This window comes from Zootoca vivipara, chromosome 9 (assembly GCF_965207765.1).
Source record: "Zootoca vivipara chromosome 9, rZooViv2.hap1.1, whole genome shotgun sequence".
NCBI classification, from domain to species: Eukaryota; Metazoa; Chordata; class Lepidosauria; order Squamata; family Lacertidae; genus Zootoca; species Zootoca vivipara.
Window position 1 is genome coordinate 8,379,013 of NC_142592.1, and position 13,629 is coordinate 8,392,641.

The 13,629-nt window shown below is 42.0% G+C and overlaps 1 protein-coding gene across 2 annotated transcripts in view; it reads left to right on the top strand.

The window, feature by feature from the left end:
- Window positions 1–13,629, top strand: part of CPNE8 (copine 8) — a 54,438-nt gene that overhangs the window by 8,220 nt on the left and 32,589 nt on the right. For both annotated transcript variants that reach the window (XM_035126495.3, XM_035126493.3), the window contains exons 2-3: window positions 10,529–10,569; window positions 11,468–11,514. In XM_035126495.3, coding sequence (XP_034982386.1) covers window positions 10,529–10,569; window positions 11,468–11,514 — 88 coding nt within the window. The remainder of the gene's footprint in view (window positions 1–10,528; window positions 10,570–11,467; window positions 11,515–13,629) is intronic.

The window sequence follows — 13,629 nt, forward strand, 5'->3', positions numbered from 1 at the left end:
TGTCAGTTCAGTCAGCATGCTAACCCATAGATAATGCAAAATAAAACCATGGTTCTGGTTTGCTAGCCAGTCACAAAAATGGCTGCCAATTCAGACATTGCAGCAAACCAAAATTAGCCTCCCTTAACCATAGTTTGGTATGTTTTTTTATTTGAGCCAATGAAGCAAATTTCTCATGGTAAACAGACTGCCCCCATGTGTTTGAAGTTTATTTTTTGAATGCATAAAAGCTAGAAATCCATAATAAACATAAAATGAGGCTCTGAGGTTTATGCCGTTCTTGGAAACATGTATTTAGAGCAACATACCGTACTTATCTTTGACTCCAGAAACATAATGTTTGAGTGGCTACTTGAATGAATTGTCTGTTTTATAGGTAAATGCATTCAAATGTCAAAAATGGATCAGTTGCAGTATTTTATGTGAGTAATATTAAGGTTTTGCTCAAATGTGTAATGCATGGCACTTGAGGTTTTGGTAAACAAATGTTGAGATACATATTCACATTCAGCTGGCTTTTAGCTAAGGAAATAAAAATATATCAAATAACTTTTCAGTATGATAGGCTAAGTTACACAAAGCAGAAGAAATTTAGTCTAGTGACACCTTAAATACTGACTTATTTTATTTTTGCATATGTTTTTTGTGAGCCTGAAACCATTTTACAAGGTACTGTACATGAAGAATTTTCTCTCTCTCTCAGTGTGTGTGTGTGTGTGTGTGTGTGTGTCTATACAGCATATCTATATAAAATATTTGCACACACTGAATATTTTTATCCCATCCTGGAAAGAAGTATTAAATACGTGTTTCCTCTTTTCCCACCACACATTTTATCTTCATAGCAATTCCATGAAGTACCGGTAGGTTAGACTGAGAGAGAGTGACAGTCTAGGATCACCCAATGACCTTAATGTCTGGTTGAGATTTAAACCTGGGTCTTATAAATCTCCACATATACAGCACATGCCCTTTTAATAGGAAGTTCTTTCAAGAACGTAAGTGAATATTCTAGAAAAATATTTCATGTTTGACATGGTCTTCCACAATTTTGTGAAGGTAAGACTCCTAAATATTAGCTTTGCTAGTTTAGACCAGGCATCCCCCAACTGTGGCCCTCCAGATGTTTTGGCCTACAACTCCCATGATCCCTAGCTAACAGGACCAGTGGTCGGGGAAGATGGGAATTGTAGTCCAAAACATCTGGAGGGCCCAAGTTTGGGGATGCCTGGTTTAGACCAAAAGTGCATTTAACCACATTGACTTTATACTGTCAACATATTGGTCCATCTAGTCCAATATTGTCTACCCTAAGCGTTGCCAAGATTTTTAAATCAGAAGGCGCATCTTGAATTTTGAGAAAGTGCTGTACCAGGAAAAGAATATACAAGATGGCCACACTTTCTCTCATTCAAATACACATTCATAGCTGCCAAGTTTTCCCTTTTCTCATGAGGAAGCCTATTCAGCATAAGGGAAAATCCCTTTAAAAAAGGGATAACTTGGCAGCTATGCACATTCACTCCACTTGTACAAACCACATACACACATACATCGCTCTCACTCTTGCAACACAGATATGTGAACACACACTTCACATATATACAGTCACACATACCTAACTGCATTTCTATCAAAACACAGAGAGTATACTTGAGCACCCCTACATGCTCACACATTCTAAAAAGCCCCTCCATGAGTGAAGGAACTGCTTGCTGTTAAAATAATAATAATTGTAATGTAACTGGCTCATTTAGCCACATGTGGTGGCAATGCCCCAAAGCAGGGCTGGCCCACCCATGAGGCAAGGTGAGGCAGCCGCCTCAAGCAGCAGAATTCACTGGCACAGCAGATCCCGATGTTGATTTTTCTTTCCTGTTCCTAATGTAGAGCTTCCCTCATCCCTTCTTCAGACATCCTTCCTCCTCTTTCTCAAAAAAGGGGGGTTAAGAACAGATATCATCCATAGTGAATATCAATCAAAAGAAATCCTTTCCTGCTACCACCTTATCATTCATCATGTCCCTCTTGTCTTATGGTCCAACTACTTCCTTGGTTAACTTCCTGCTTATGATGTGTGTATAAAAAAAAATTATCGACCACAATGTTGAATCACAGAAACGAAAAAGCTTTACATACCTATTCTCTACAATAGTGTAGATTTGGCAACAGTTTTGGTTTGTTGAGTATGTCCCTAAAGCCATTTTTACATTGCAAGTTAACTTCTTTTTACACCTGTTCTTTTCCTCATTCTAGTACCGGTACTCCTGTATCAATAGCTTGTTCTGAGCCAGTTCCCCTGTGCCTAGGTTTGCATGTAGAAAACTGAGTGATTCTGGATAAATCAGGAGTGTGAGGAGAGATGTATAAATAGACACCTCTCAGGTTGCCTCTGGTAAGTTCCTTCAAGCAACCAGTCAAGGGAGCTTTAGAAAAAAAATGGTGTGGGTGTTTCTCTTAGGTTACAAATGTCTAACATAAATATGTTGAATAACAAAGTTGGTAGCAACTTTTATGCAGTTACCTTAATGACTGCTACCTCTGTTTTGTTTTGTAACCTGGCATCCAAGTAGTATTGTGCTGTATTCAACTAAATAGTTATGTTAACAGAAACTGGCACAATTTCTGCTAGTGCAATGGAACTTCCCCGTTATTCTCTCCCCACCACCACCACCACATTCCCCTGTGCCCTCCCCAGATCTATCCCAGAGGGTTGGGACAATGCCTTTTTGCAAGGGGTGAAAGGGTAGATCATTCTATCAGGCCAGCAGAAATGCTTGTACTTACAGGACAATTTCCTTCGTGCCATGTTGAATAAAATGCAATCACCATAACAAGCAAAACGCTTTAAAGAATTTGTAGTGTATTAACTTTATTTTATGGCTATAAACTGTGATCATAGTGTGTCTTGATCAAAGTTCAGCTGTTTGACTACAGTCCAGTCCAAAAAACCATAACTACAGAAAACCTTATTAATATTAATTCGGAATATCATGCAATTTTTAATGGTGTCTTTTATCACGAGTTGAGATTTTGGGGACTTAATGCTAAACTGTAGTTTATCATTGCATGAATGAGTCTCAGCAGGAACCGGGTTCACACCATCCCTTCTTCTCTCGTCTGACACAGCTATGTGGAAGAGATCGGATGTTTCCATGTTTAAGCTAACTAAAGGTAAAGATAAAGGGACCCCTGGCCATTAGGTCCAGTCGTGGCCGACTCTGGGGTTGCGACGCTCATATCACTTTACTGGCCGAGGGAGCCGACGTATACAGGGTCATGTGGCCAGCATGACTAAGCCGCTTGTGGCGAAACCAGAGCAGCACATGGAAACACCATTTACCTTTCCACCGGAGTAGTACCTATTTATCTACTTGCACTGGCATGCTTTTGAACTGCTAGGTTGGCAGGAGCTGGGGCAGAGCAACGGGAGGTCACCCCATCGCGGGGATTCGAACCTCCGACCTTCTGATCGGCAAGCCCTAGGTTCAGTGGTTTAGACCACAGAGTCATCTGCTAACTAGAGTTCCTTATTAAGATCCAAATTTGGGGAACTTTGGTTAGTTTTAAACAAGCCAGGGTCAGACTCTGGTTTATGATCTAGTTGGTTCTCAAACCATAGTTTGAAACAGCCTTCCTTGCATTTGAACTGATAGGAGTGATAGAAAAGCTGGACAGACCTCTGTGTATTCTGTGAAAAGCGGGATGTGAATGAAGAAACCACTCAATCCAGACAAGACAGATCCACTAATAATTAGGAATTCAGGGGTCTGGGGAAGTGGTACATAGTCTTTTCTAGATGAGGTTGCACTTCCTCTTAAAGAACAGGTTTGTAGCTCAGAAGTACTGAATGTTCATATTTCTTCTGGGGAGAAAGCTCTTGTGTCTTGCTACAGGTTTATTACCATGATCTTTGTTCTTGTAAGATCCAGGGTAAATGATCTGCAGTGCATTAGGCTGAAAACTGTTTGAAAACTTCAGCTGCATCAGAACACGGCAACTAGATAACTGTCCATAACAAGTTAGTCTGAACATATTTTACCTGTATTAAAAGGATTTCCCATTTAAGCATCCTAATAAAACAAACATTTTTCTATAATTGGTCGGCATTTTATCAGCTCATGTAACATTCATGTATATATTACCCTTAGAAATGAACATGGATGTTAAGGTTTTTTTTTATTCCACCCTCTGTATGCAACAACTTATAAAAGTTGTTGTATACAGTTGTTGTATATAGAAGTAATTCAGCTATCCAGGGCCATCTTAAGCACCTCTGGCGCCCTGGCGCCGTGGTGTGACGGATCCCTCTGGCGCCCCGTCCTGTTTCCCAGCGCGACGGGCGGGCACAGCACGGCTGCCGAGGGCGCTGCTGCGTGACGGAGCGGCCAGCGGGTGGGCACCGTGGCTCCCTGCACCACCCAGCTTGGCCGTAGGGCCGGCCCTGCAGCTATCCCAGCAATCCTCTGGCCACCAAGCCATTGCTTTCCTTTCAGGTCTTTATTCTTCCTCATTGATCATCTTCCACTTCGGTTACCTTCTCCTGGCTGTCCATCGCAATCTCCAGTCGTGGACCCTTCAACCATATAGCCAGCTCCTAGCCATATATACACTTATTCTGGCCACTCTAGTCCTACTCCAGCCAAATTCAAAACTTGTACCCTCCAATCAGAACATGCGGAACTTCTGATTGCATCATAGGTAGAAACTTAGTTTGGAACTACATTGAATGAAAGCTTAAATTGTACTTTCTTTATACTTTATACCTTATACTCTCCAACACTTTGTTATAGAAATGTTGTCCTTTTCAAGTGAACCATTATGATAATGCCCTTGTTCTCACACCAAAGTTCACTGCCTTAGTGCCTGTCTTCCCTTGATGTAATACATTGCTTGAAGACTTTTATCTACCCACTTTATTTCTTTACTCAACAAGATATTGTCTACCATAAAACTTTTATTGTTGTCATCCTCCTGCTTTGAGACCTTGTGGTGAAGGGTGGGTAAGGAATATAATTAAATAAACAAACTGATTGCAGGGGGGAGGGAAGCTGACGAGCTGAGGAGGGTCTGGTTTGGATTATATCTTCCCCATGGGATGAAGGAGAAAAAAATTATGAGTATTTAAATTGGGAAGAGGTAGAATTTAGCAATGACATATGCTAGAGATTTAGAGAGGCCAGAGTGCTATAGGCTAAAGTTCAAGTACCAAGGACATTTGGTGAAAGACACTACAGTATATATAAGTGTTTATTTGCTAATGCTAGAAGCTGCTGAGCCTAGATAGATGAGCTGGAGTGCTTGGTCTGAGAGGACAGCATAGATATGATGGGCATAACATAAGCCTGATGGAATATATTGATTATAGTTGATCCTCTAGAGACCCACAACAAAAGTAAAATAGCTAGTGCCTGTTTTTAAAATGTGAGGCTAGCACACAGAGAACCTTAGTAGCAGAATATTAAGTCCCATCATTAGGCAGATTAATGAAGCATAGGAATAGGCTATTAAATCTTGTTTGTTCTGTTTGTTCAGCTGCATAAGGAAGCTGACCCCCGTTAACCTCCTTTTTCAATAAATACACTACAGACTGCAAAGTAAGTTTAAAATGCTTTACTTACAGTTTCTTAGTCTCAGACATGCATTTTCCTTACACAGCAGCAATAAAATAATGCATGTAAAACACTCTTAGTAGAAATACAGCAATTATAGCTTCAGAGTCTGGAACAGGGGTCAGCAAACTTTTTCAGCAGGGGGCTGGTCCACTGTCCCTCAGACCGTGGGGGGTGCGGACTATTTTTTTTTGGTGGGGGGGGAATGAACGAATTCCTGTGCCCCACAAATAACCCAGAGATGCATTTTAAATACAGTAAAAACACACAGTCTACTCATGTAAAAACACCAGGCAGACCCCACAAATAACCCAGAGATGCATTTTAAATAAAAGGACACATTCTACTCATGTAAAAACACGCTAATTCCAGTACCGTCTGTGGGCTGGATTTAGAAGGCGATTGGGCCAGATCCGGGCCTTAGTTTGCCTACCCATGGCCTGGAAGGTACCAGGCTCGCCTGTCTCCATGGCTTGCAGTGAAACGGGTAGGGGACACTGGAAACAGGCTTCATTTCGTCCCTCTCAAGAGAAAAGGAGACATGACTTTACTGAGCCTATTCTGGCAGTAAGAACTCTGTGGTCCTTAACTCATTCACATACTAACTAGCAAATATGTATGGTTAGGTTTGTTTGCTAAAATTCCACACACACAAGAGGAAACTTCCTAAAAATGAGGCTGTGGAAGTTGAAAGCCAAAGTCAAGAGGGTCTAATCTCTCCAAAATACTTGGGGTTGTTTAAAGTCACAATATTAAAAACTCAGCTAGACTGTATACAACAGATCAGGAAAGGAACCACCAGGACCAAGAAAAACATAAGTCTTGTCCAAATCAGAGAAACAGAACACAGACTTTGATAAAAGAAATACAAACAAACAATAAGGTATGCTAAAAAAGAATTTGAGGAACAATGGACACCACCAACTTTAAAAAAATAATAATAATCAGGAGACCCACTAGGGAGGTGGCTGGATGTTTGAATAGCAACTGAATCAAAGGTATGCTAAAGGAGGAAAATAAGATTTGCAGAGAAGCTGTGTGTTTCCGGTTCTCATTGGAAAAGTAAAAACTGACAAATAACCTGGTCCTGATGGCATCAACTCAAGAACTCAGATGTGACATTTCTGATCTTACATCAAAAATTTGTAACTTGCCTCTAAGATTAGCCTCTGTACTGAAGACTGGAAGGTGACCTGTGTAATGCCACTTAAAAGGGGGGGGGGGTTCTGGGGGTGGAGAGGATCTAAGAAATGACAGATTGCTTAGTTCCAGAAAAACTGGTGGAAAACATTGTTAAAGATAAAATTACAAAGCATTTTGCCGAGCAGAATCAGAATTGCTTCTGCAAAAGAAAGGGCTTATCCAGTCTTGCCTTTTGCCCTTTCCAGGCAGAGGCCTATGCTTTAATGCTCCATGTCTGAGCCATTTTGATTTTGGTTTTTGTGTTGAGCTTTCCCCATGAAAACCAGCTCTTTAAAGTTGAATAATAGCAACCATCAATTTCGGTTTTCCACAGATTGACGTTTGCTCCAATTGAACTTTAAAGAGCAGGTTTTTGCGGGGAAAGCTCCAGAGCAAAAAAAGGGGGGGGGAAGTATAGACATGGAGTTTTAAATTGCAGACCATGCCTGGAAAGAACAGATAAAAGGTAATTTTGGATGAGCCCTAAGTTCTTTCTTCCTAACCTCTTAGCATTCTTTGAGAGTGTCAATTAGTACAACATATAGATGGTGATCCAGTTGACAATGTGTACTTTGAATACCAGAAAATGTTTGATATAGTCCCTTACCAGACTCTTGAGTGAGCTTAGCAGTCATGGGATAAGAGGAGAGACACTCTTATGGAACTGGCTAAGAAACAAGAAGCAGGGAGGAAGAAAAAATATTCAGTTATTCCAGCTGAGGGATGTGGAAAATGGAGTCTCCCAAGTACAGTGGTACCTCTAGTTGCGGACTCAATCTGTTCCGGGGTGCCGTTTGCACCCTGAAAAGTCCACAACTAGAGCGCCACTTCTGTGCACATGCGTGGTGCGATAGAGCTCTTTTGCCCATGCGCGCTTCTGCGCATGCGCGCACGGCGAACCCGGAAGTAAACACTTTCAGGTTTGCCGCGTTCGTAACCCGAAAAGACACAATATGAAGTAAGTGGATGCAACACGAGGTATGACTATATTGGAATTGAGACCCGTGCTTTTTATCTTATTCATAAACAATCTAGAGTTGACAGAAGTGAGGTATGCCTGTTTGCTGATAATGTCAAATTATTCAGGGTGGTTAAAACAAAAAGGGATTGGGAGGAGCTCCAAAAGGATTTCTCCAACCTGAGAGGAGGGTCAGTAAAATGGCAAATGTAATTTTCTGTAAGGAAGTATGAAGTGATTGATGCACATTGAGACACCTCTCCTCCCAATTTCACATATACTGTACAGTGGGTTACAGACACTTCAGGTTACAGGCTCCGCTAACCCAGAAATAATACCTTGGGTTAAGAATTTTGCTTCAGGATGAGAACAGAAATTGCGCGGCGGTGGTGCGGCGGCAGTGGGAGGCCCCATTAACTAAAGTGGTACCTCAAGTTAAGAACAGTTTCAGGTTAAGAACGGACCTCCAGAATGAATTAAGTTCTTAACCCAAGGTACCACTGTACATTCATAGGGTCTGAACTGGCAGTGGCTGACTGGGAACGGAACCTTGGGCCTAGTGGATAGTTTGATGAATATGTTGATCCTAGTATGAGGGAGCTGTGAAAAAAGCAAATTACCTACATGCTAGGGATCACTAGGGAAGGGATTGAGAATAGAACTGCCAATAATGCCGTTATACAACTATAGTGTGACTACTTGGAATACTGCATATAGTTCTGTTTGCTTAACCTTTGGTTGCTTGGATAGATTTAAAAGAGGACAAATGGCTGTTGTGAAGGACAGACCCTGGGTCCGCCTCCTGAGTGGAGCTTCAGCCAATCAGGAAAGTAGGCAATTAGAATCTGACAGTTAGAACTGTTAGATAGGTCTTGACCATCTGCAGGAGCCCAGTCAGGGCATTTCCTGCCTGCGCCCGGGGCAGGCAACATCAGTAGCACACCCGCATGGGGGCTGGGAGTTTTTTTACTCCTAGAATAAGAGCAATTTCCATTCTAGTAGGAATGAGTCTATTCAGAGCAGTGGTGTGGCGTGGGGGTGGGGCCGTGGGCGGGGCACACCACCATAGTGACCTCTGCCCACTGTTGCAGTTTGGGGGGCGCATCACAGTGCTCTGCCCCATCATGAGTTGTTACGTCCTTCTCAGCGCCCTCCAGCTGGGGGTGGCTGAGAAGGACACAACAGGCATGGGCCCTGGCCTCTGCGAGCCCAGCACTGCTTTGGCGAGCTGCGCTGCTTTCAGGGAGGGTGTCGTGAGCTGTGGTGTACTTCTCATAGTGTCATCCAGCTGGGGGGCGACTGAGAAGGACACAACAGGCAGGCACCCCAGGTCCTGTGAGCATGCCTGTTGCATCCTTCTCAGCCGCTTCCCAGCAAGAGGGCGTCATGGGAAGGATGCAACAGCTCACAACGCCCTCACTGCAAGCCCAGTGCCGCTCGCAAAAGTTCTGTCAGGTTCTAACTGCCTACTTTCCCACTCTGTGCCCTGATGCGGGTTTGCTGCTGATGTTGCCTGCCCCCGGGCACAGGCAGGAAATGCTCTGTCTCTGACTCAGGGACAGGTTTAAGGTAAGAATTTTAAGGAAGTTCTTAACTATCTCTGTAAAGAGTATTTGTCTAAAACAATGTTGGTACCTTATTAGAGTAACTATTAAACTATAGCTTTCATTGAGGGGAATTATTCTAGCTTTCCCCCCAAATGTGCCTCATTCTTACTTTGATCCTCTGAGTAACGGATAAACATTAACATGCTTTCTCCTTGCCACATCTTGCTGCTGGTTACTATTAAGAAGTGATGTTCCATGCAAATAATAACAGATCTCTCAAGTGTTCTGACAGGGAGAGTCTTAAGTGTTAAAACCACCCCAAAATTGGATCATGTTACTGCACTCCCATATTTATTGATGGAAGTTGCTACAGCTATCAGTGGCTACTAGCGATGATGACTGATGAGCCTCCACTGTCAGAGGCAGTTGTACTCAGTTTCTGTTTGTGCACTTTTCATAGGCATCTGGTTGGCCACTGTGAGAACAGGAAGCTGCATTTCAGCAGGGCTTTTCTTATGTTCTTACAGTTTGCTAGTTTGAATGTAGCTGCAAGCTATGGTTTGTGCTATGCAGCGGTACCTTGGTTTATAACTTAATCCGTTCCAGAAGTCCGTTCTTAAACCAAAGCGTTCTTAAACCAGGGCGTGCTTTCCCATAGCAGCGGGGAACTCAATTTTACAAATGGAACACACTCAACAGGAAGTGAAACGTGTCCTGCTTCCAAGGCAAAGTTCACAAACAAAAACACCTACTTCCACGTTTGCAGCGTTCTTAATCCAAGTTGTTCATAAACTAAGCCAGGCATCCCCAAACTTGGCCCTCCAGCTGTTTGGGGACTACAATTCCCATCATCCCTGACCAGTGGTCCTGTTAGCTAGAGTTGTAGTCCCAAAACAGCTGGAGGGCCGAGTTTAGGGGTGCCTGAACTAAGCTATTCTTAAACCAAGGTACCACTGTATTGTATTGCTGACGTTGAAGGCAGTGTGTGAACATGAAGAACAGTAAAAATAATCTTTAGTTCAGGGCAACTGGCAGTTCCTCAGCCAGTACAGAAGCTAGTTGGACTGATGAAGCAAAGTACTCTTGTTCATTGGCCCCAATATACCTGACAATGAAGGTGGAGATCACTTTCTTTAATAATCTCTTCCAATATGACTCTTTCTGTTTAAGATCTTTAGTAGTGATTTTTAAAAACAGAACGGTAACATGATTTTTTTTTTCATGAATAGGAACCTTTTGGATCGAGACACATTTTCAAAATCTGATCCAAGTAAGTATAACATTCGTTAATGAAATTTTCAATTTCCTATTCACATCTCACAATGTTTTCTTTTAGATTAAAATGAATTATGCAAGGGACTGGATGAAAGGTTAATTAGCCAGTAATCCTTACTGATAATTTTTGGTACTGGTTCTTGCGTAAGTAAATCAGTTCCCTGGTACTATAAAGCCAGGGCTGCAATGAAGCCAACTTTGCATCATTCTGATATGGATTTTCCTTTACCACTAACCTTGAATAATTATTTTGAATGATGGATGCATAAATAAAAACTGAATATTTGCTAAATGAGGAGTTTAAAATAGTTTCTGTTTGGAAGATCAAGGAAAATAATGAACTTTGAAGAAAGCCTTGTTCTCTTCATTGCTAGTAGAACTGCATATGCATTTTTCTTGGGCATGGCGAACAAACTAGAAGAGCCAACCTTTTAATACCAGAATATTAAATGTTTGGAAGACAATGAGATATTTCCTCCATTGTTCTTAAAGGGTTTTCCAGTTAGGAGGAAGCTGGTGAAAGAAGTGTCTTTAAAAAAGTATGGTAACTTCAGCTGAAAGGGCTAAAATATATTGTAGCTGTTAAACTTGAAACAGGTTTCCTTCTACTTATGGTTTGTTAGATCTGATGTATATGGTCAGAAATAACAGCTAGACTGTATGGCATAGTATTCAAATTCAGTGTTTGAATGCTGGATCTTATTGTGAAGTTTCATTAAACATGAAGCACAATCTCGGATGGCTTAGTAACTCCTAAATGGACTCTGATGTCTTACGTAATATTTTAATGTTTGCCTAATATCTGTAGCATTATAGCTTTGAGTATTAGTTGTAATAGAAAATTTAAACAAAAATATATGAAATTGATCACATTCTTCTTTTTGTCCCCACAGTCTGTGTTTTGTATACCCAAGGTATGGGAAATAAGGAATGGAGAGAGGTAAAGCTTTTTGTTGTTGCATTTATATATGTATGTATATATATGCAATACAGTATATATATTGTTGCATGCCACCCAATCTCTGAGCAGTGCGAGATTACTAGGGTTCCAGGTGCTTACCCAGCGTTTGTGTTCGCTTTGGAATGAGGTACAGAAGAGACTGTGGTTCCATTATGATATATGGTTTATTTACACATCTATACAACCCGAGCCTGCAATGGAGGGGATCACAGCATTAACACCCCAATAGGGCCTTACTTCCTCCGTAGTTACAACTCAAACAGAAATTGAATATTGCTCTGTCTGGCTTCCCAGCTTCTAGCTCATATCACTCAACTCTTATTTCTGCCCTTTGTCTTTCTAACTCCCACCCATTTGCCCTCTGGTCTGGTGCCTTTGTTCCCTTCATAGCACATTACCTAGGCCAGGCATCCCCAAACTTCGGCCCTCCAGATGTTTTGGACTACAATTCCCATCTTCCACGTCCACTGGTCCTGTTAGCTAGGGATCATGGGAGTTGTAGGCCAAAACATCTGGAGGACCGCAGTTTGGGGATGCCTGACCTAGGCTATCACATTACCAGGAAGCTAGCCTGGCTATTCCAGGAATTAGAAGGGGGACTAGGCATACCCCTCCCCCGAAAAATCTTCATAATATATAGCAGTGCTGGTAGAAGGAAAAGCTTGTAGCTTAGTTTCAATAAAAAGTGATAGCTCCGGGTTGTTAATATAGATACTTGGGATCACATTTTTAAGAGCAATGCATACTGGGCTCATTCACACATTACACAGTAACATAAGTAATGATTTAACATGAATGTGCTTAACTCACCTATTTTGCTCTTCTCTGAATATGTGGGGGAAACAAACCATGATTCTTGACATTAGTATTAAGTCCAGTGCAGAGATTATGGATACAAACTATGACCTGTAGAGAGGAATTGTTCTTGGCTTAAGATGTTTTGTTTCTTAGACGACCTAATAGGGAGGTGAGATGCAGGTGAGATTGGTGTGCTCTATTATGGATGGATTACCTTGATGTGTGAATGAAGGTACTCTGTTCCCAATCCTCAGCGTTGTTTAGTTGTTTAGTCATGTCTGACTCTTCATGACCCCATGGATGTTATACTACCATAATAAAAGTGTCAATGGATAGTGGATCTATAGATGCAGGGAGGTAACACCTGACACTCTGCTTCCATTTGCTTTGTGCCACTTTTTTATTTTATTTATTTATTTAGAGCACTTGTATGCTGCTCTTCAGCCAAAAAGGCTCCCAGAGCAGCTTACAAGAAATGGAAACAAGACACTCCCTAGACACTCTGCATGTTTACATCCAAATAAATAAATAAAAATACAACACAAAAGGGGAAAGGAACAAAGCTCAAAACTCAGGCTCCAGTTTCTAGACAGTTGTTCCAATATTGACCAGCTGGCATAGTTCAGAGGCAGAAGGTATTGTATCCCCGTCCGAGTCCCATTGCCAAGCAAGCAGGGGTTAGGAGTCTCCGGGGAACACTTGTCTGAGAGCAGAATCCACATACAAAGTCAGACAGTTAGAGGTCAGGGAATCCAGATGACCACAGAGCCAAGGGTCCAGTCCAGGGGTCCAGATAGCAAGCAGCAAGGTAGAGCCAGGAACCACAAGTATTGTTTCCAGCATTTGACTGCTGCTGAGAGCTTTGTTTAAGTAGGCCAGAGCCAGCTTCTCCTCTTGTGTCCTTGAAGGCTGAGCATCTGTAGGTAGAGTCACAGGCTGCTGTGACTTCAGGCTGCTGTTCAGCAGGCAAAGCTACACTAGGTGCTTGATGGAGCTGGGCCTCAAGCAAAGCAGATGGCTGCCCTCAGATGACAGTTGAGGGAGAAGAGGCCTGATTTGTAGTCATAGCTTTAAGCACCTGTCTAGAATCTGTGACAACTGAAGTTACTATTACTTGCCAAAGCTTTCTATCCCTTTGATGCCAAATTCCATATTTTTGGAGGCTATAGAAACACATCTCCTTAAAAGGACTGCATGACTTGTATGGCAGTATCCCCTTAGTCAATGCCATAACCTTAACCCATACAATATTAGGAATATAGGAAGCTGTCTTAAAGTCCGACAATTGGTCCATCT